The 22651-nt window shown below is 37.6% G+C and overlaps 1 protein-coding gene across 1 annotated transcript in view; it reads left to right on the top strand.

The window, feature by feature from the left end:
- SEC23IP (SEC23 interacting protein) overlaps positions 1-22651 on the top strand; it is a 37120-nt gene that overhangs the window by 2994 nt on the left and 11475 nt on the right. The window contains exons 2-13 of the mRNA XM_081073864.1: positions 1785-2308; positions 3121-3343; positions 4188-4381; positions 6728-6817; positions 8133-8253; positions 9561-9650; positions 10637-10778; positions 13021-13229; positions 13595-13713; positions 14045-14197; positions 15814-15909; positions 20460-20657. Coding sequence (XP_080929990.1) covers positions 1785-2308; positions 3121-3343; positions 4188-4381; positions 6728-6817; positions 8133-8253; positions 9561-9650; positions 10637-10778; positions 13021-13229; positions 13595-13713; positions 14045-14197; positions 15814-15909; positions 20460-20657 — 2159 coding nt within the window. The remainder of the gene's footprint in view (positions 1-1784; positions 2309-3120; positions 3344-4187; positions 4382-6727; positions 6818-8132; positions 8254-9560; positions 9651-10636; positions 10779-13020; positions 13230-13594; positions 13714-14044; positions 14198-15813; positions 15910-20459; positions 20658-22651) is intronic.

The following is a 22651-nucleotide window of genomic DNA, read 5'->3' as shown; positions in this document are numbered from 1 at the left end:
AAGATCTGAGTGATTAAATGAAGGGTATGAGAGAGAAGGAGGAGTCTGAGAAGTGAGGTTTCTGGTTTGAGTGGATGGACGGATGTTGTAAACATCTGCTGAGATAATCAGGTGTGGTAAAAGGAGCACGTGGAGGGGGACAGAGAAGACGGTAAATTCCCTTACTAAGTTTGAGGTATACGTGACTGAACCTGCGAAAAGTATTGAGGAAGAGGTTGGAAAATGGGTACTGGCATTAATGAGAAGAGCCTTGGTTTGAGACAGAATTGGGGGTGTCACAAGTATACAGGTAGGTGTCTCGATGCCAAATGTGTCCAAATGTGATTAAAAAGGGCCTCCGAGGTGAGGCAGGCATCATGTTGAGATGAGTATTTCATTTGGAATTGATGATAATCAGAAAAAAAAAAACTTGGATCAGGTTGATCCCCAAGTTGTCTTAAAGGATAAAAGATATCAGGTTTTTTTCCATGCTTTTAGTTGTTGAGAGAGGAACTAAGAAATACAGATGAGTCCAAGTGAGGTTTACATGACTGAAAAAAGAGGGTGCAAATTGGAAATAAATAAAGTAGAATGATGCAAGCAGACAAAGGGCCTTGTGTAGGAGGTGATATTTTGTTTTTAGTTAGAAAGAAACAACTTAGAAGAGTAATTTGAATAGTGGATTATTTTAGTTAAATTGATGAAATATGATGGGAGCAACCTAGAAACGCAAGCCTATCGGCCCCCTTCAGCCGGTCAAGATGGAGCCGAGAGCTTGAAAGAAGACTCTCTTTGGCAGGTCTCCAGAGCAGGGACCACAGTGTACCTGTGTGCTGGGAATGGGTCCACCCTCCAATCTGCTCCCCGCCTTCAGCACTAGGAGATAAGGGAATGAGACTGGAGAAGGAAAAGATTAGGAGGAGGAAAACGAAAGTTACAAGCTCTAAGGGCTTGTGAAAGTTTAGTATGGAAAATAGACTGGACTTTTGAGGCCATGGAGAGAGAAAATGCGTTTATTTTACAACTTGGTAACAGAAGAGAAGATAAATAGTTTGGTGCTGATAATACCTGCAGTGAAGATCAAGTTGGACAAAGGGAAGGGGGAGAGTTTCCCTTGCTTAGAAAATGACTTTTCTTGTGATTTGGCATTCTTTAATGACGAATTATCTGGTTGTGATACTGTGTGATTTTAGGCATGGCGATTCACGGTTGACCCACTTTGCCTTGTGAATACAAATACCCCATGGTCATTTGTACAATGAGTGCTTTGTAGGTAAGAGCCCTGACGCATCCTTTCTCAACAGAGTTAATATCTGTGCTTTAGTTTCTTGTCGTTACTGTAGAAAAAAATTATGTGTATTTGGATAGGGGAATCATATTTGATTTTATACCAGGAAAAAAGAACATTCAAAAGAGTACATAAAAATAGTAGATACAGATTTTTTTCTATTTTTAAAAGCTTTATGTATAATTTATATATACAAAATAAATAATACGTAACTATTTTAAAAAGTATGGAAAGGTATGTATCAAAATTTTAGTGTTAACAGGGCTTATCTCTGGGAGGTGGGCTGATGAATGAATTATAATTTTTTCCTTCTTTCGTTGTTTCTTATTCATATTTTCTAGTTTTTCATTTCATAAAAAATTTTTCAAAGAAAAAAAGTTTTTCATTTCTTTCTGTAATGCAGAAATGTAGGTTTGACCAACAAAAGAAGAGGCACAGGGCTAGACCTGCTGTGCAGAATCGTAGCTACAGAACGATGATGGACCTTTTCAACCCTTTGCTCTCCTGTCTGTTTCAGAGGATTCCACGGATGTTGGTGAGGAGGACAGCTTCCTCGGTCAGACTTCCGCTCACACGTCCACCCCACAGACGTTTAGTTATTTCTCTCAGGTATCAAGCAGTAGTGACCCTTTTGGGACTATTGGACAGTCACCGGTAACAACTACAGCTGCATTGGCTGGGCAGTCGGCGTTCTCCAAGCCCCCAGCTGCTCCCCCCTTTACAACCGGATCCCAAGATGTTCTGAATGCATTTCCACCATCCATTTCGAAGGCTCAGTATGGTGCTCCACCTTCCTCACAGATGGGAATAAATACTTACCTGCCTTCTCAGCCAAGTAGTCTCTCTCCTTCGAATTTTGGGAGCCCAGCCCAACAAGGGTACAATCCCTACCGCCATACTCCTGTCAGCAGCAGAGCGAATCCGTATATCACACCACCACAGTTGCAGCAGTGCCAAGCACCAGGCCAGCCTGCCCACCCCTCACCCTCTGCACCCCCAGTTCAGACGTACCAGATGCCTGCAGGACCTTTGCCACCTACGGTATGGAGAGATGCTTTTATGTCCGAACTGTTCACTTTAATTTTTAATCTCTCTCACTCACTTAGCTTGTGTTTTTAAAAGCACTGTGCTTTTTATAATCAATATGATGACAAATTATTTTCAGAGGATATTTTTTGTAAGCTATATGCTTTGAAGTAAACATTCTTTTAAAGGTGGCTCATTGAATGGTCCACATTTTAGTTTATATTATCTATATACTGAAGTAGTAATTGATTTTAATGAGTTAACTTATGCCAGTGTTTCCAGATGTTAGTGTAAGACAGCATTAATAAATGTGATCTAAAGACATGTGAGAGTTGAAGTAATTATTTACAGATTACAGCTGCTCATTTTTAAATTATACTATTCAATCAAAACACTTGCTTACAGGGACTAAAATTGATTACTCCAGTAATGTCATTTCTTTTATTTACATTTATGGGGTTTGGATCTAGACAGTTAAAGTTGGTCTGAGGAGAGTAATGAAATAACATTTGCATTGGGTAAATTTTATGAAATTCCTTTGTGCTTTTTCCCCACCCAATTATTCAACTGACTTCCGAAGGAAAGTCAACTAAATCCAAAAACGGAAATGATTAAAAGAAAGAATTAAGAACCCAATCCAGAGTGGCAGAGAGAGCGGTATAATAATCAGAGTGTAAGCTCGCTTGACTCTTGGGGATAGAGAATGGGCTTCTTTTCATTTAATTTAAATCATACCAATACACAGCCTCTTGGTAGTGGGTCTGAAGCATGTACAAAATTGTTCCTTTGAGCAAGCATGACGGTCTTCACGTTTTTGTCCCCTGCAGATTCCTCCTCCAGTGCAGGCGGGGTTGACCCCTCCAGCACAGCAGCAGGCACTTGCTAGACCTGTGGGTCCCTCTGTGCAGGGCCAGCCTCCTTTTATATTTCCAAACCAATATGAACCTGTTCAGCCCCACTGGTTTTACTGCAAGGAGGTAGAATGCAAACAACTATGGATGCCTTTCAGTGTGTTTGACTCTTTGAATCTTGAAGAAGTCTATAATTCAGGTAAGCACTGATCATGCATCATTTATATCTGATTTTAGGAAGAGAAGAAATGAAGAGTATTTATGTATGGCTTACTTTTTGTGAAATGTCAGGTTTCTTAATCTGTGTGGGTCCCACCAGACTCTGTACCTTAAGATGGTGATATTAACATAAGCCCTGAGTGGTTTGAGCAAGGTACTTGAAGAAGTGTTTTAGTAATTTTCTTACTTGTTTCATTTAAAGGTATTTTAAATCAGAGAAATAGAGTAGTTCATATAATCCAGGTGTCAGATTTCTTTCTTTTTTGGGCGGGGAGGGGTGTGGTGTGGCCAATTTTCTTGTTTACATATTCATTTGTAGCTATCGGGCATTTATAAAGCATTTTCCATTGAACTCATTCCTGAAGATGCTGTGGAAAAAGTATTCCATGGTCAGGTGAGTTTTGGAAATGCTGTAACTGTCCCCCTTTGGAGTAGACAGTGCACAGGAGTGTGTTAAGGCTCTGAGAAGCGGTATGGAAATATGTTTCTTTGTTTATCCTGATGGTATTTCGTCGTGGAACTTAAAAGTTACCTATTAATACTCTTTAGAAATATGCTTCATGGAGCATTGTTGCTTTGATTTAAAAAAAATCCGCCAGTTATTTGAATATTTTATGATTATGTTTTAAAATTTCACCCTGGCTGTTTCTTCTTCACTATAAGAATCATAATTTTGATCAGTATAGATTAATCTTAAACTTTTATTTTTAAACAAAAATGAGCTTAGTTCTTTGTCTTTCAGGATCAGCCAGTCACTGTATTCACTTATTACTGTTAAATGTGCTTTGTAACTGTTGGGTTAAAATGTGTACTTTGTGCTCCAGTCCAGCCAGACCCTGAGAGTGTGGTTCTAGGCACAGATGGAGGTCGCTATGACGTTTACCTCTACGACCGAAGAAGGAAAGCCGTGTACTGGGAAGAGGAGCCAGCCGAAGTGAGGCGCTGCACTTGGTTTTACAAAGGGGACACAGATAGCAGATTTATTCCCTATACAGAGGAGTTCAGTGAAAAGCTAGAGGTACGTGGGCTTTATTCCTTTATGCTTTTCTTTAAGAAGCACAGGCCCTGTGTACGTTGGAGCCGCATGTAACACCAGTCACAGTGGAGCAGGATTCATTGCAGGAGAGCCTACCTTGATCCTCTGCTATTTAAGTGGTGCTATCAGTTATGAAGGCCGCAGCGTCTAAAGGCAGAATGTTTCAGGGCTGCATCACCAATCTAATAAGGTACTTTCATCGAACCTTCAAAAGAACTTGGGCTGCTGGGGTCTCTTGACGACAACACATGCCAAGCATATGGATGCTTTTCAAATTAATATTCGGTAAAAGCGGTGAAATTATCCTCTGATTTATTAAAACAAATATAAAGCAGAATAGAAACAAACAGGATGAGACTTATTAAAACTGGTGATTAATGTTTTATATACTTGTGTTAATTTCTTGAGATAATTTTACTTGATTGTTAAGTATTAAATATTTGAAATGAATTCAACAGCATGAGATTTAGAACATTTTAGTTACTGTTTTTTAATATAGGAGTTATCAAAACGTGTGTAACCAACACTAACATTAAACTTGAAAACAACACGAATACTAACATAAAAGAGGGTCTCTAAAATGTTCGTTTGCCCTAGATTCATAGTTTGCATAGTAGCTTCAAGCAAGAACTTGGCCTTATGTTCTGTTTAGGAGCTCACAGTCAAGTTGCAGTTTCTAAGAACCTATCAATGATGCTAAGTGTACTTACTGTGCAAATTAATAACATTTCTTTATAATAGGAACAACCAATTAGAAACCATAATAAAAAAGAAGATAATGTTTATAGGACTACCAAAACTACAGGCTAAGTAGGAAAAAAGTCCAACAAGAGATATATATGAACTTTATGGAGAAAAACTACAAAATAGCATTGAAGTACGTGAAAGATGACCTCAAAGAAATGGAGCCAAATATTAAGTTCGTAGATGCAGTTTCAATATAATAAAGATGCTAGTCCTTCCCAAATTATTTTATAAATTTTATATAATCCCAATCAAAATCACATCAGAGTTTTTTAGGTGAAATTTGCAAACTGCCCCTAAATTTTACGTGGAAGGTTAAAGTGTCAAGAATAACCAAGACCATTTTGGAGAATGATATGTAGAAACTTGCTGTACTAGACAAGATTTATTTTAAACCTATGAATCGAAAGGGAATATGTAGAAGTGAAAATAATTCTTAAGATAGTGAAACTTCTTTCTTTAAACATTTTTGTTTGTGATCTTTTAAAAATTATAAATAAATATATTTTAAAAATTTAAAACACAGTAAAGAAGAGGGTTAGATGGATAGATGCTGATGGAGAGGAATTGTTACTGTTGCCCCGGAGACAAAAAGAAACGCTTCTATTTTGACATGATCCTCAAATAATCTCTGTTACTAATTAAAAAAAAAAGTCTTTGGACAGTGGGTGTACCAGAGGTTCCCCCTTACCTCGTCTTGAGTTTTTCAAGAGACCTTCAGACTTTTGCCTTATAGAAAGCAGAATAGTGTATGTGGAGGAAGAGCAAGAAAATGGTTGAGCAGTCAAGTCTTTGGTGTCAAAGTTGTGGCGGGAGTGAACTGCAGTTCAGTCTTCGCTACTTACCATGTATAATCTTGTGCAACTGTGAACTTAAAGTGTCTGCTAGGGGTTGAATTGTATCCTACCCCATCCCTCTCCTCTCCCCCGAAAATAAAATACATTGAAGTCCTAATATCCAGTAGCTCAGAATATGACTTTGTTTGGAAAAAGGGTCGTTGTAGATATAATTATTTAAGATGAGATCATAGTGGAGTTGGGGGGGCCCATTATCTGATATGACTGGTGTCCTTACGGCCATAGGGAGAATGCAGTGTGAAAAATAGAGGATCGGAGTGGTGCCTCTGTAAGCCATTGAACGCTAAAGATTGCCCTCAAACTAGCAGGAGTTAGGAAGAGGCCAGGAAGGTGTTCCCTATAGGTTTCAGAGGGAACGTGGCCTGGCTGACACCTTGATTTCAGATTTCAGATTTCTAGAACTGTGAGAAAATAAATTTCTGAGTTTTTTCAGCCGCTCAGTTTGTGGTACTTTGTCATGGCAGCTCTGGGAAACTAACAGACAAGACTGTCTAACTCTTGGTTTTTGCCTCTATGTAATGGGGATAATGTTATTTAGGAATGATTGAGAGTAATTAATTCAATGAGGTAATATATGTAAAGTGGTAAGTATGGTGACCAGTTAGTACAAGGGAGCTGCTGTTCCTGTTATTTTTATTACCATGATAGTTACAATTTTCTCCCACACTTTCTCGTAACATGATGCAGCTTTGTCATAATGGGTTACATGTTGTTTCCATTACTGTAGGCCGAATATAAAAGAGCTGTAACCACGAATCAGTGGCACCGCAGATTAGAGTTTCCAAGTGGAGAGACAATCGTTATGCACAATCCAAAGGTAATGATACTGTTTAAGACATTAAAGCGTTCACGTTCATTTAGATAATTATTTTGCTGAATATGTTTGGTAAATGTTTAATTTCTGCAGTAATTAAACAGTTTAAAAGTAAGTGCATTGCTTTTAAGTTTACTATAGTTTGTATTGATCGTAGAAACAAAAATGAAATTTAAATTTGTCTCATGAAGTTTCTGTTTATGGCATCATGTTAGCTGAAGCTTAGTATAAACCATAGAAGTTGCTTGATAAATTTTTACACTTGATCAGGGGTCAGCTGACTTTTTCTGTAAAGGGTTAGAGATTAAGTATTTAAGGCCTTAATACGCCATGTGGTTTTTGTTGCAGCTGTCAAACTCTGCCTTTGTAGCCTGGCTATTTTCAGTAAAACTTTATTTGTCAAATCAAGTGTGGGGGCCGGATTTGGCCTACAGGCTGTACTATTTGCCCACCCTGCCCTTGATGTTGTTTTGTTTCAACCTTTGAAATGTAAAATATGTTCTTCCTCTTTTTATTTTGATTGTCTTCAGAATTTTTTTTTTTTTTAAGATATTGATTAGTGGCATTTGCATGCTTTCATTTACCACATCGTTAATCTCTCTAAGCTCCAGGTTCTTCACCTGCAGTAAGATTTACCTCCCAGGGCCATATTTTAAATGAAGTGGGATGATTTATGCAAAAGTGTCTAGTATAGTGCTTGGCATACAGTAGTTTCTCAGAATATAAGCTATTTATTTATCACAGAAAAGTATAAAACCAAAAATGACATATATACTCACCACCTGTGTCCTTATTGATACTAAAATAAGTAAAAATCATTTATACATCAACAAAATTTAAAGAGCATAAAAAGGTATCAAAAAATAAAATCCTTTTACCTCTGCATTTCCTATTTCTCCTCTTCATGGTAACCACTCTTATCCTTTTGTTGTTTTAATTGTTTTTTAACCTTTTGTTTTGTATACAAACAAAAAATTTACATATCATCTTGCATGTATTCATTTTTTTTTAAGAAAAATTTTCATATGACATCAGGTGTAATATAACACAGTTGATTTACTATAACGTCTTTCTAAAAAGTGGTGGATGAATCAGTTTTAGGCATTGAAAATGAACTTGTAACTAGACTCCTTTGTTACTGTTGCAGGTAACTTTCCTTAATTTCTTATGTGTAAACTTGGACCTTTATGTTACATTTCTGTAACAGTAGATCAAGTTACACTACTTCTGATACAATTGTTATTATTGAAATACTTTATTTGGCCTGTAGTGGAAATGAATTTGGAGGTGAGCTCTGTCCTAATCCTGTGTCTTGAAGGTCATTGTTCAGTTCCAGCCTTCGTCAGTGCCAGATGAATGGGGAACCACACAAGATGGACAGACAAGGCCCAGGGTTGTAAAACGCGGAATTGATGATAACCTTGATGAAATTCCTGACGGTGTGTATAATTTTTTAGGATCCAGGTCGTTTCTAGACTTTCCTAGTTTAATATCATTCTTTAGAATGATGAGAAAAAGACACAATTATTAGGATTACCTGCCAAAACATGCAGAAATTAGACCAATTTGCACATATCTTTTTAAACATTTTATTACTGTTTTACCTGTTTATTTTTTAATTTAGAATTCTGTGAAGATATACAAACCACGTAATATAGATTCTAAAATATATATTGTTGTAAAGAAACACTGCTGGTTGAAACTAGACATTTGCCAGTGTTTTGAGGCTCATTTTGTCATGTCTCAACTAGTTTGTATTACTCTAGTGCAGGAGTGGCAAACTTTTCATGTAAAGGCCAAATAGTAAATATTTTAGGCCTTGTGGGCTTATGGACTCTTGCATCTGCTCACCTCTGCCCTTGTAGTGGGAAAGCAGCCGTAGACAGTATGTAAACGAATGGGCATAGCTGTGTTTCAGTAAAACTATAAAAAACAGGCAGTGAACAGGATTTGGCCCATGAGCCATGGTGTGCTAGCCCTTCCTCCAGTGGCTGTGCTTTGCTTTCTCTTGTTACACTTTGAAAGCATGTATTTTATTTTGACAATTACATACCTCATATTTATTTCATTGTCTTGTGAAATTATAAAATGATTGTGGTCATATTATGAATGTGAATGAAATAACCACAGTAAAATAGTAGATTTCAGGGGCCGGCCCGGTGGCTCAGGCAGTTAGAGCTCCATGCTCCTAACTCCGAAGGCTGCCGGTTCGATTCCCACATGGGCCAGTGGGCTTTCAAAAAAAAAAAAAAAAAAAAACGCAAATATATACCACCATCATTTAAAAAAAAAAAAAATAGTAGATTTCACTTGGAGATGTTCCTATATATGGTATAGGTGAATCTTACAAATCGAAGAGAAGGATTTGGGGAAAAGATTTTGACGTTTTATGTTGACAAATTGCTTCTCCATGGGAGGGTTAGTGCCCTGGGGAGTTCTGAAGAACTCACAAGGTTATGGACCCTCTCTAGGTCCCAGACTGCCAGGCGTCTGTGCAGATAGGCTCTAGGATCAGAGGCGGCCTACGTCCTCCACTCCTGTGTTCACTGTTCCTTGCCAAGACCGCCTTTGAGCTTTATTCTCCTATTTTCATAGAGGGTACTGAGGCCTATCAGGTTCGAAGGGTTATGAATTTCTTTGACAAGTTTGGAATAATAAAAGGGATATCTAGAATATTGCTATTTAATTGGGAAAACCCAAGCAGATTTCCAACTCGTGTGTGTGTGTGTGTGTGTTTCTTTTGTAGGGGAAATGCCTCAGGTCGACCATTTGGTGTTCATGGTACATGGCATTGGACCGGTGTGTGACTTGCGCTTCAGAAGCATTATTGAGTGTGGTAAGTGGTAGTCATTTTATTTCATGGAATGCTTTGAGAACTAGTAGAAGGATTTTGAAATGTTCATTTTTAAGATAGTTTCCAGCTGTGTACCACTGACTGAGGGACTGGAAGAGGAAATTTAAGTGATCCCTGGGAATTAGTAGTTTCTACTTGATTTGTTCTTATGACATATAGAACACATAAATTTCTAGGCTGTGAGGAATTAGATGGGGTCTTGGAAATCATTTAACCTTTCTGACAGCCTCTGCCTGAGCACTTCCAGCAACTAGGAACACCTGTATATTGAACTGATTTGCAGTGAAATAGCTGTGAGAAGTTGTTTAATGGAAGTACGAATCTGCCTGGTTTATATAAATTTTTGAAGTTTTATTTTTATGTCTGTGTAATAGTTGATACTTAGTGAATACTTGGTATGTGCCAAGTGTCTTGCATATATTGTGTCATTTAACCCTCACGACAAAGCCGTGGGGGATAGGTGCTGCCACAGTCATCCCACCCTTAAGGGAGGAACCGAGTGAGGCCGAGAGGGCACAGTCAGCCTCTCCTGTATCGTGGTCTGTCGGAGCAGGTCGTTTGAGTCCAGAGTCTCCCCTCAGTGGTAGTTAGACTAATGGTTTTCAGTCATTTATATGTTCCTCTAAAATAATGAAAAGTTTAAAAGAACTTTCTAAATGTTAGGTTTATTATTTTGGGGCTAACTCCTTTTTTTTTCTTGAAGAGTTTGTGTTATTAAGAATACTGGCTCAAATATATGGTGATGGAAGGAGAACTGACTCTGGGTGGTGAACACACAATGGGATTTATAGACGATGTAATACAGAATTGTACACCTGAAATCTATGTAAATTTACTAACAATTGTCACCCCAATAAATGTAATAAAAAAAAAAAAGAATACTGGCATAGTTGAGGTAATTGTGAATAACTACCTATCAAGCTAGAAGAATTTAACTTGTCATTTTCCCTGTCTTTTTTTTTTTTAAGTGGATGATTTTAGGGTGGTTTCTCTCAAATTGCTGCAGACACATTTCAAGAAATCTTTAGATGATCGGAAAATAAGCAGAGTGGAGTTCCTTCCAGTTCATTGGCATAGTTCCTTGGGTGGGGATGCCACAGGTGTTGACAGGTTTGTGAATTTTCCTAACTTGTTTTTCAGATTAATCAAATGTAGTTTGAAAATTTAAGCCGTAATATGAAGTTTATTATGACTTCAACAAATACATTTAAAAAAAACTTTTAAAAATATTTTGATTACAGTTGACATATAATGTTATGTTAGTTTCAGGTATTTAGATAGTGCTTAGGTATTTATATAACTTACAAAATGATCACCCCAATAAGTCTAGTACCCATCTGGCACCATACATTGTTACTACAATATTATTGACTGTATTCTCTATGCTGAACTTTTCATGCCCTTACTTCTTATAACTGGCAATTTAGGGTTTCCAGACGGGAATTCCCGCCTGCTCTCAGAAATTCTTTTCGCTTTCCCCGTTCCCAAATCCTGAGACATAAACTGTTTTCTATTCTCCACAATGAATCGTTTCCACAAAGTGACGGCTGATACTACCAACCACCTGGGTTCAAGGAGCCAATTTTCCCAATTTCCTGACCAACTTTTCTCGGGATTCGGGAACGGGAAAGCGAAAAAAATTCATGAGAACGGGCAGGAATTCCCGACCAGAAACCCTATGGCAATTTATACATCTTAATCCCTTCCACTTTTTCACCCATTCCCCCAAATCCCCTCACATCCGGCAACCGTCAAAATGTTCTCTGTATCTATGAGTTTGTTTCTGTTTGTTCATTTATTTAGATTCCACATATGGTAGTTGTCTCTCTCTGACTCACTAATTTCACTTAGCATAATACTGTCCAGGGTCATCCATGTTGTCGCAAATGGCAAGATTTCGTTCTTTTTTATGGCCGAGTCATATCCCATTGTATATACGTACCACCTCATCTTTATCCATTCATCTATCAACGGAAATTTAGGTTGCTTCCATAGCTTGGCTATTGAACAAATGTATTTTTTAACTTTAATTTTATACTTGCTCTGACATGATTGAATACTGGCTGTTAAGTTTATTAGCTGCTTTTCTGTGTGTGTGTGCGTGTGCATACACATATGTATATATGCATTCCTATTGTAAATATTTAAGAGAATCTAGGAAATTTAAGCTGGTTTTAAAGTAGTAATCTATCGTGGCTTAGATAAAGGTCTGCCCTGTACATTTTGGGGTATTTAGCAGCATCCCTGGCCTCTACCCACTAGAACACAGTAGCACACTGCTCCCCACAACGTGAAAACCAAAAATGTCTCTGGTCATGGCCACATGTCCCTAAGGCATAAAATTGCCTCTTGGCTGAGAACCACTGACTTAACGAGTGTTAATTTTTATTCGGAAATACTGGGAAACTGTGTTTTTCCAGGATCCATCAGCTCCAAGTCAAGTCGTTGTTTCCACTCTAGTTGTGGAGGGCGCAGCTCACTGGCCCATGTGGGAATTGAACCGGCAACCTGGGTGTTATGAGCACTGTGCTCTTAAGCAACTGAGCCAACCAGCTGCCCCAAGGGAGACTCTTTTGACAGGACAATTCTTTATCATGTCCAACTATTGCGTGTGTATTGTAGGCCATTTTAGTATCCTTGGTCTAAATGCCACTAAATGCCCACAACACTCACCAGGTACTGGGACAACTGAAAATGCCCATGCTCGATTTTGAATGCTCCCCATTGAGAACCACAGATTTAGGTAATTTTTTTTTTTTGAAGTTTAGGTAATATTTATGCGGGGACACAGGGCTAATAACATATCTGAATTTTAGTGAACGTCACAGTGTTTCAGGGCACGTAGTTTAATAAAACTAACCTTCAGTATTCTGTCCAGGCGGGGCCCAGTATGAGGGGGTTTTCCTTCTTTGTGGGTGTTCTTGGGCTTTGCTGTGGCCATTCTTATGCCAGGAAAGATTTTCATTCCATGAAGCTCCTTTCTTTCTTTTGCTACTTTTTCTGCTGTCCTTTACACCCACAATTTTTGTCAGGTATCTTGATTTCCAATAATTTAGAAGAAAAAAAGGGAAGAGTAGGCTTTCTTCTTTAAAAATTAAGATCTTTTCATAGGCCTTACTTTATATGATAACTCTTCAGAGAACCCCAAAATTCATAGTACAGTTATAGGCACAAAGAGCAACTTTTTGCTTTATCTTGATTTATGTATAACAACTGTCTGCAAAGTCAGCTCATAATTAGTCTGTGGGAGTTTTTTACTCAGTGCATTTTCAACATTCAAAATCTGAACTTTTAAATCCGTAGATTTACGGTGGCTATTGACTGAATATATCTTTTTTTCCTTTCTAAACAGGAATGTTAAGAAAATCACTTTACCAAGTATTGGTCGGTTTCGTCACTTTACCAATGAAACCTTGCTAGATATTTTATTTTACAATAGCCCCACCTACTGTCAGACCATCGTGGAAAAAGTGGGAATGGAGGTAAATCGTCTGCACGCACTCTTTCTGAGTCGGAACCCGGAATTCAAAGGAGGGATCTCTGTTGCTGGTCACAGTTTAGGTAAAACTGTCAAATACCCATATTTTAAACACAATTTTTGTTGAGTCGTCACTGCTTTCAGTGTGGGTGTGTCGATGCAAGCTTGACAATTACAGATTTTAAGTTTTATAAAGGGTGGAAATGAATGCTTTGACTTAAGATTCCGCCTTTGCTTTTCACCTTTCATGTTACGTAGGGATGCTTTCCATTTTCATTTATTCTGCTCTTTGGTAAAACAAGGATCTTGATTATCAGATCTTGATTAACATTTAACTTTTGTATGACTTCTGCCCAGGGACTTTGAAAAAAAAGGTAGGAGAATGAATGTATTTAGTGTTATAAAAAGCACCTAGTACATTATAAAGCAAAATGCTTCTTTTTTTTAGGTTCTTTAATATTGTTTGACATCCTGTCTAATCAGAAAAATTTGACTTTGTCAAAGTCTTCTGGGCCTTTTGCTGTTGCTAATGGAGTTGTGAAGCAGCCACATTTTCAGGAAAAGCAGGTATGGCCCAGTTAACGTTTAGATTTGGAGTTGGAGCTGAACAGTTTTCCAGAATCTGAACTGTTTCTGTATATCAAATACATTGAGGTTTACAAGTTTCATGGAATCATATAGCTCGTTGTTATTGTAGGAAATGGGAGCATGAGTGATTGATTAAACTTACACGCTTTTTCAGAAAACATAAAACTATGGACAAGAATAAGGACAAATTACTATTACCAAAAATTATGATTTGTGTATAGAACAGAATTGTTTAGGATTTTCTGTAGATCAGGAGACATTTTGTGGGCATTTTCTGAGTTTGTAATGTTTCCCCTACTGTTTTTTAAAGATGCCTGAAGAGCCAAAGCTGACATTGGATGAGTCTTGTGACCTTGATGTTGAAAATGAAGAAGTCCTAACTTTGCAAGAAACTCTGGAAGCGCTTAGCCTCTCTGAATATGTTAGCACCTTTGAAAAGGAAAAGATTGATATGGAATCTCTGGTACTGATGATAGTTCGATTTATTTTTGTTTAAAATTGGTTTCTTTTTTCTGTGTATAGATTGAAAATTAAGAATGATTTAAACATTCTTACATCATAATATATTCTAGATAAAGCAGAGACCTAAATGTTTAAAAAAATTGAAAAACACAGGAGAAAATTTTTTGCTTTTTTAATAATCTGGGAAGGCTTTTCTAAATGTAACGCAAAACCCAGAAGCCATAAATGAAAAAAAATTGTATAGCAGGAGATGCCATAAACAACATCTAAAGGCCAATAATAGATTAAGAAGAATATGTGGAACACACATTACAGACAAAGGTCTTATTTCCTTATTAGTCAAAGCTTCTACAAATTAATTACACAAAGACCATCAACACAATAGGAAAATAGGAAAAGAATAAGAACAAATGATACACAGAAAATAACAAGCAGCCTCTTATATGAAAACTCATAAGAGAAATGCAAATTAAAAGTGCAATGAGATTTTCTTTTTTTTTAACCTATCAACTTGGCAAAAATAAAGAATTTGATAATATATTATGTGGCCAGGATGAGGGGGAATAGGCACTGTTATATATTGTTGATAAGAGTGTGAATTGATAAAACCTGTCTGGAGGGTAGTTTGGCAATATCTTTTAAAATATGAAAAATACATACCCTTTATCCCAGCATATTCACTGCAAGGAATATTTTCTGTAGAGAAATAGTCACACAATAATATATAGAAGGTCACTCTGCCACAGTGTTTATAATAGCAAAAGGCTTAGAAACCCCTTTTGTGTCTACTAGTAGGGCACTAGTGAAGTCAGTTTCAGTGCATCTACACAGTGGAGCTGTTGAGTGAATGGCCAGTGTCAGAGATACCGGTGTGAAACCATCTCATACAGTGTTTCGCCGAAAATAAGACCTAGCCGGACAATCAGCTCTAATGCGTCTTTTGGAGCAAAAATTAGTATAAGACCCGGTATTATTTTACTATAACATAAGACTGGGTCTTTATAATATAATATAATGTAATATAATATATAATATAATATAATATAATACTGGGTCATATATAATGTAAGACTGAGTCTTATATTAATTTTTGCTCCAAAAGACACATTAGAGCTCATTGTCCAGCTGGGTCTTATTTTTGGAGAAGCAGAGTAGATACATTATGTGAAAAGACCAAAAGTTCAGTCCTGTCTGCACAGAAGGACACACACACACGCGTGTGCGGTAAAACATGTAGATGCTAGGTATGCATAAGAGATCTCTCTGGAAGGAGAGTAAATTGCCAGTAGTTGCTGCTGAGAGAACCAGTTGATTGGGACAGGAGTGGAGGGAAGAAACTTCATTATATGGTTGACTGTAGCTTTAGAATTTTGTACAACGTGCATGTATTTTCTGTTAAAAAGTTAATAGAATGATTTGGATGTAGAGACCTAAGATTTTATAGCCTAAATTAGTCCATGTTTTAAAAAGAAAACAATTATCATCGAAAATGATTGACTGGATCTTTGATGATTTGATTGCTTTAGATGATATGGTTTCTTTTTGTAATTTATTTTCATTTCAGTTCATCTGTCACGTGACTGATTACTGAATGTGCTGGTTTGTTTTCTTTTAAAGCTTATGTGTACTGTTGATGATCTGAAGGAAATGGGGATACCCCTGGGACCCAGAAAGAAGATAGCTAACTTCGTCAAACATAAAGCAGTCAAACTGGTAAGGATGATTCCTGCCCCTAAAAGAAAACAAAACTCGTCTGTGACTAGCCCGCTTGACATTGTGGAAGTTTGTATTAATACCATCATGGTGAGGCCAGCTGTGTACTCCCTGCCCCGGGACACGTTAGTGGAGGTGATGGAAGCCCAGACTTGGGAGTCAGCCAGAACTAGATTTAAATTCCAGTTAGGGTAACTGGCCACCTGGTGTTCTCAGGACTGAGAGATTCCGGGATGAAGAACTTTCAGTTTTAAAATGAAAATTTTCTAATGCGAAAACACATAGTTCACTTGATCACCCCAATTCCCAGTTCACCCACTTATTAACTACATATGTGTGAGCAATTGGCTTAACTTCTCTGATCCTTGGTTTCTTTCATTTCTAAAATGGGAGTGCCAGTACCTTGTTTATAGGATGAGAGTGAGCATGAGGTAATGTATGTGAAGATTCGCACGCAGTAAATGTTACCTCATGTTCTCTCCACTCCTCCCCTTCTGGAGATAGGAACACACACACACCTCACTACATAATAACCAAAAGGCAAAACTTCTTTATAAGACAAAGCACCAACAGAAATAACTAAAAAGCATTTAAAAAGAAAGAGAACAACTGGTAAAAACTCACTCATTTTACTTTAATTTTCATTTATTAAGTTAATTTTACAGAGATTTTCTAAATACTTAATTAGAAAAATTAGATAGCCCTTAAGGTGGCTCTTTTATTATATTTTTATTGTTATTAGCATGGTCTTTGTTGGTCCATCTTGGGACTTCTGTGGTTCTTTTACTTGTGTTACTTTGGAATTTAGCATATGCCACGTCTTTTTTTTTTTTTCTTTTTTAAGGAGGGTGCAGCTCACAGTGGCCCATGTGGGGATTGAACCAGCAAATGCCATGTCTTTATATGTGATATGACTACAGTCACAGGGCTGGTTGTTGTGATTAGCTTAAACAGTTGAGTTATTCACCATTTTATAAATACATCTTGTGGCTCAGGCACTGTGCTCAAGTCTTGGGATTTGGAGATGAACTGAGGGTGTTGTGTCCAGTTAAAGGAGAGATTTGACCCCAAATGATGACGAAAATTGGTTCCCTAGCAGTGCTGTCCATGCTGTCGGAGCCATGCTGAGGGTGGCAGTGGGCCTGGGGAGAAGGGGGTGGGGTTAGTAAGAGAAGAAGCCTTGCCCCGGGTGTTGGTGCTTGAGCTAGAACGAAATGGCCTTCCAGAAGTGGGCATGTTTCCTTGCAGCTGAAACAGCAGTTGAGCTGAGGGGCAGGGCTGAGGGTCCTGATGGCCCAAATGGCAGGTGTGGAAGTTTGGATTTTCTCTTGTAAGGGACTGGATCTCAAACTTGTTCTTACGGCCTTGAAAGTCATGGTGCTTTTAAGCAAATATGAAATGCTCACCTGCTTCTTAATTCTATCACAAATTATGAGTTAGCACCAAATCATCTGTTTAGTCTACATTTTTAAAAAAATTTTTATTGGGGAATATTGGGGACAGTGTGTTTTTCCAGGACCCATCAGCTCCAAGTCAAGCCGTTGTTTTTCACTCTAGTTGTGGCGGGCGCTGTTCACTGGCCCGTGTGGGAATCGAACCAGTGACCTGGGTGTTACGAGCACTGCGCTCTAACCAACTGAGCCAGCCGGCTGCCCTGTTTAGTCTAAATTTTAATTTTAGAAATTTAAAAATATGTTCTCTAAACCACATTATAAAATTTTATCCATGAGAAAATATGTCTATAATAAATGAGTTTTTGAACATATTGACTCCTTCCTGGTTTTTCCATTAACATTTGATTTCTTTTTGCTATTGGCCAGGGCCTCCTGGCTGAAATGGAGTACCAAAGAAAAACAAATTGGAGAAAATCTTCTCTGTTATCAGCTTGATTTTTTAAATTATTGTGTGTGTGTGTGTGAATCGGGCTACAATTTCATTTTGGCAGTACTAAACCTCTTGATCCAGTTTCTGAGGGGACATTGAGAACCACTGCTGTAGGGCATTGGGGTGGTGAGGGCAGTTCTGTGATTGGGTTTGTGTTTTAGAGAGTGCACTTGGTTACAGTGTGGAGATGGAGTTGGAAGGGATGCAGCTGGAGGCTGTCGAGTAGCCCTTGGAATTACGCAGTGACCGAGTGAGGGATGATGGAGGTATAACAGGAAATGGAAAAGGAGGGTGCGACTCCAAAGACATTTTAGACAGAGCAGTATTTTTCATATTTGATTGGGATGATGAAGGGATGATGAAGATTAAGAGTTGAGAAAGGTTACAAGTTTTGGCAGTTAAGTGTAATTTCATTTTCCTTGTTTATTGAATCATCATATAATTTCAGTTTTTAAGAGCTGTTCATCTCACGTGAGCCTCACAACAGCTCTGTGAGATATTAATCTCTGATGAGCACAGTGGTCAAACCGAAACCAGGACACGTGTGTACTCCACGTGTGTGTACGCCACTTGTAAGAAATACATCAGCAAAGCACAAGCCTATAAAAACAAAAAACAGGAAACAGGAAGGTATGTTTTCAGGCCCTATATCATGCCCTCTATTTTATTCTGTGACAAAAGGAAAAAAATGTAGAAAAGTATTCTGTTCTGTTGTTCTTAAAAATTTTCTAGAAGGAGTCTGGTTTATATACTGTAGTTGCTTGGATTATAAATTACGGCATTATAAGAATGTTTTGAAAGGAATAAAAATCGATAAAGTGATCTTATTTTTCAAATTCAAAAGTAATTGCCTTTGGATGAACCGTGAAATTTTCCTAGCATGATGACGTTGGTAGCTCTACATTTCCGTAGATAACACGGTGCTGCCAGATTAATAATAAGATAATATGGTGTGTCCTATTGATTTAAAGTAATAAATCATGGGACCAAGATTAGCCAATTATTTTATAAGGAGATCAAGTATTTGCGTGCTTTTTTTCCCCCTTTGTAAAACTATCTTAGTGATTTTTCACTTGAAAGGGAATAAATAGTTTCTAGTGTTGGGAATATTGATAGTCAAGTATGTGTATGTTTGCTCACTTTGTTTTAAAATCATTGCATGTGTCTAGGGGAAATGAAACAACAGTTTGCAGTAGGACAGTTTATGATCTATTGAGACAGTTCTCTCAGCAATTTAGAATGTTAAGTTGTATGAATATAATGGGAGGTCCTTCTGAGTGAGAAAGCAAATTTAAACAGAACAACCTGGAACATGTGCTTTTAGGGGTTTAGGTTTTATTGTGTGCCTCCTCCAAAGGGCGGAGATAACCAAACCTTCCAAAACATTAATGGTGGAATCAGTTCCAAGCGGGCTGGCAGGGAATTTTCTTTTTTTTATTCTGCCTGTTGAATTAAACAATTGGCCTTGTTTCTTGATTTCCTAGTATTTGCAGTTCATTAATAGGTGAGACTGATTTGTCCAGCTGTTTTGTGTAAACACTGTCAGTAGCTGTTTTAAACAGAGACTTACAGTCATTGAAGCCTGGGGAATGAGGGCCCCTGAAACACGTGCTTGTGGGGAGTGGACAAGTCCACTCGTGACAGCTGTCACATCCCCTGACCTTGTTGCTGCTGAATCAGGGTGTGATCACAACCTAATGAGAATGGATTTTATCTCATTATTACAGAGACCTACCTGTTCCCTAGAAGCTCCCAAAGCTTTTGTTGGCTTAATTATTTATGAAATGCATAGATCTTAAGTGTTCGGGGCCGTAAGTTTTGACAATTTCTGCACCTGGGTAATCCCCTAAATCCAGAAAGAGAACATTTCTGTTCCGCAGATAGTTCCCTCGTGCTTCTTTCTAGTGTCCTCCCGCCATACAACCACTCTTCTGATTCCTATCGCTATTAAAAGTTTTGCCTGTTGTAGAAGTTCATAGAAGTGGAATGAACACTGTGTACTCTTGTATCTGGCTTCTTTTACTCAAGAGAGTGTTTTTGAGATTCACCGAATTGTTGCGTCATTGGCATTTCATTCCTTTTTATTCCCGACTAGTTATTTCATTGTGTGAATGTACCACAATGGGCTTATTCGTTCTTTCCAAAATGCTTTTGAGGAAAACTCGTCAGTGGCTCCATGCAGACAGACGTAATGGGTATTAACATGTTGAATGAAGAACTTTCTCCTAAGTTACACATCTTTATAGGAAGTATATGTTGGAAAATTATATAGTATTTCTAAACTATCTGTCTAAAGTTAAGATCATAAAGGAAGAAATTGGTATTTTTTTACTTTTTATTATTAAAATTTTAAGTTATATAAAAAAGTCGTGCAAACAGTATAGTGATAGCCAATATATAGCCCTAATCGTGGCTGTTTGCTCCATGTTTCATTGCCTCTTAATTTTTTTATCTTTAGAATTTTAAAGTAAATTATAGGCATCATGGAATTTCTTACCTAAACATTTAGTGTATGTCTCTAAAAAGGGCATTTTTCTTATAACCACAATGCCATTATTGTGCCTAAGAAATTATTAAGCATTCCTTAATAATGAGATAGCATGTTTCGTTGTGATAACTGATAACTTTTTCCTCAGGTTACGTTATGAACTTTTGGTATTTTACAGGAACAGAAAAAAGCAGCATTGGAAAAGAAGGCAGTGATGGCTGCTTTGACAAAAGGACAAGAGGAAAGTGCTCAGAAAGCCAAAGAAATGGCTTCTCTTCCCTCAGAATCTAATGAGTCCAAGAGGAAACTTCCAGTTGGTGCTTATGTTTCTTCTGTGCATGTGGATTATGAGTCTTTTGAAGTTGGCACCGGGCAGGTAAGTTTACATAGTGACTAGGGCTGCATATTTTATCTTGGAATCACATATCTTGTTTGGGTTGGCTTTAAGTTCTTTACATATTTATGCAACATTTATTGGGGGTGGAGAAACCGATTTTAATAAAAAATGTGTCCTTTACATATCATCTAACTTTCGAAATTGCCTTTATTTCAGTTTTCCACCACTCACAATTTTATAACATTAGTCTCTCATAGCCACTAGCAGCAGAAGTGGTGATAATTAGAAAATTATGGTCAGAATATACTTAAGTTTCTATGAGAGAAACTTGCTGCATTCAGTCAACTGTCGTTTTTTTAGTATTTACAGTTCTTCCCTTGGGGAAAAATTTCTATAAAAATCGACCAAGTAGTTGATAATGTTACATTTAATAATATGGCTTAATACTTGTTTCTCAATTGCTAAGAAGTATTAAAAATCTTTTTATCAGTGTCACTTTCAGTACATTTATCGTTGTGTATATAAAGTTCTAGGATTACAAAGTGAGTTCCTGGCTGATTCAAATAAGGCAGACAGTGGGACTAGATGTTTGCTCTGGCTTATTCAGGCTTTTAAGCCCAGTTTATTCATAAAGATTGTATTTAAATTTCGTTTTTTAAACATGAGCAAATTTGAATAGACTCTCACAAATAAAAGGCAGCTATTTCCTCACCTAACTGTGAATGATAAGAGTGTAGAAGGAAATTTGTGGACCCAGGGGCTCCATGCCATCAGGACACTTTCTCTCCCTGTGTGCTTCTGTCTGGGAGTTGGCCTTCTCTGTGAAATTGGACTCAGGGGGTGTTGGTGGCCCTAGCTCATCTTAGCAAGGAACTGAAACATATTTTTTTGGGGGGGACACAATTTGACCCATAACATTGGACATGTAGGATTTTTCCAGTTTTTCAGTCTTTTAAGTGGTCCGGTGATGAACAGTTTTAAGCCACTGTTCTGTGCATATTCTTTCTGTCAGTTAAATAAGTAGAAGTAGGTTAGCTGGGCCAAAGGTTGTGCACGCGGCAGTGTTGGTAGTTATTGCTGCTGGAAGCTTGTGTCAGTTTGCACTCCCACCGGCACTTTGTAAGACTGCCTCTCTCCCCTCTCCCTCACTGGTACAGACAGTCCCCAACTTACGAAGGTTCGATTTAGGATTTTTTGACTTTATGGTGGTACGAAAGTGGTGTATATTCAGTAGAAACCATACTTCGAGTTTAGAATTTTGATCTTTTCCCGCGTTAGTGATATGTGGTATGGTAACTCTTGGGACGCTCCCAGTCAGCCCGGCGATCACGAGGGTGAACAGCCGATACTCTGCAGTGTACTGCGTGGCCCGCGGTTTGTATATCATGTTTTGTGTTTTTGTATAAATTACATGAGCTCTTCAACACTTTCTTATAAAATAGGCATTGTGTTAGATGATTGCCCCACTGTAGGTTAATGTAAATGTTCTGAGCGTTTAAGGTGGGGTTAGGCTAAGCTTTGATGTTTGGTATTAAATACATTTTCAATTTACGATTGAGTGTATTGGGACAGAGCCCCATCTATCATAAGTGAAGGGGCATCTGTTACTGGTATCATTCTCCTTTGAAAACATGCAGTATACCTACTTTTTAAACTTTTCTTTTAATGAAATAATTTTTTATGTCATATGTGAGAATAGATTTTTACTTTCTTTTTAGTATTTCATTTATATTTCTGATAATCTTATAAAGGAAAAGCGTATCTCACTGTTATTTGCTTGAGCCCTAGAGAGGTTAGATAATTTCTCATCTATTTTATAGACATTTCCTTTTGTGATGTGCTGATTTTACACATTTCTCTATTGTGTTTCTCTTTGTTTACTGATATTTAAGAATTCTTTATATATTAAAGATATTAGCTCTTTGCCATATATGTTGTAAATATTTTTTCCAGTTTGTAATTTTTCTTTTAACTTTGTTTTTCTTCCTTTTCTGAAGTGAGCCGAAAATGCATAATCTTGAGAGCACCTCCTG

Source organism: Rhinolophus hipposideros (genome assembly GCF_964194185.1).
Source record: "Rhinolophus hipposideros genome assembly, chromosome: 15".
NCBI classification, from domain to species: Eukaryota; Metazoa; Chordata; class Mammalia; order Chiroptera; family Rhinolophidae; genus Rhinolophus; species Rhinolophus hipposideros.
This window is presented reverse-complemented; position numbering and strand designations above follow the sequence as displayed.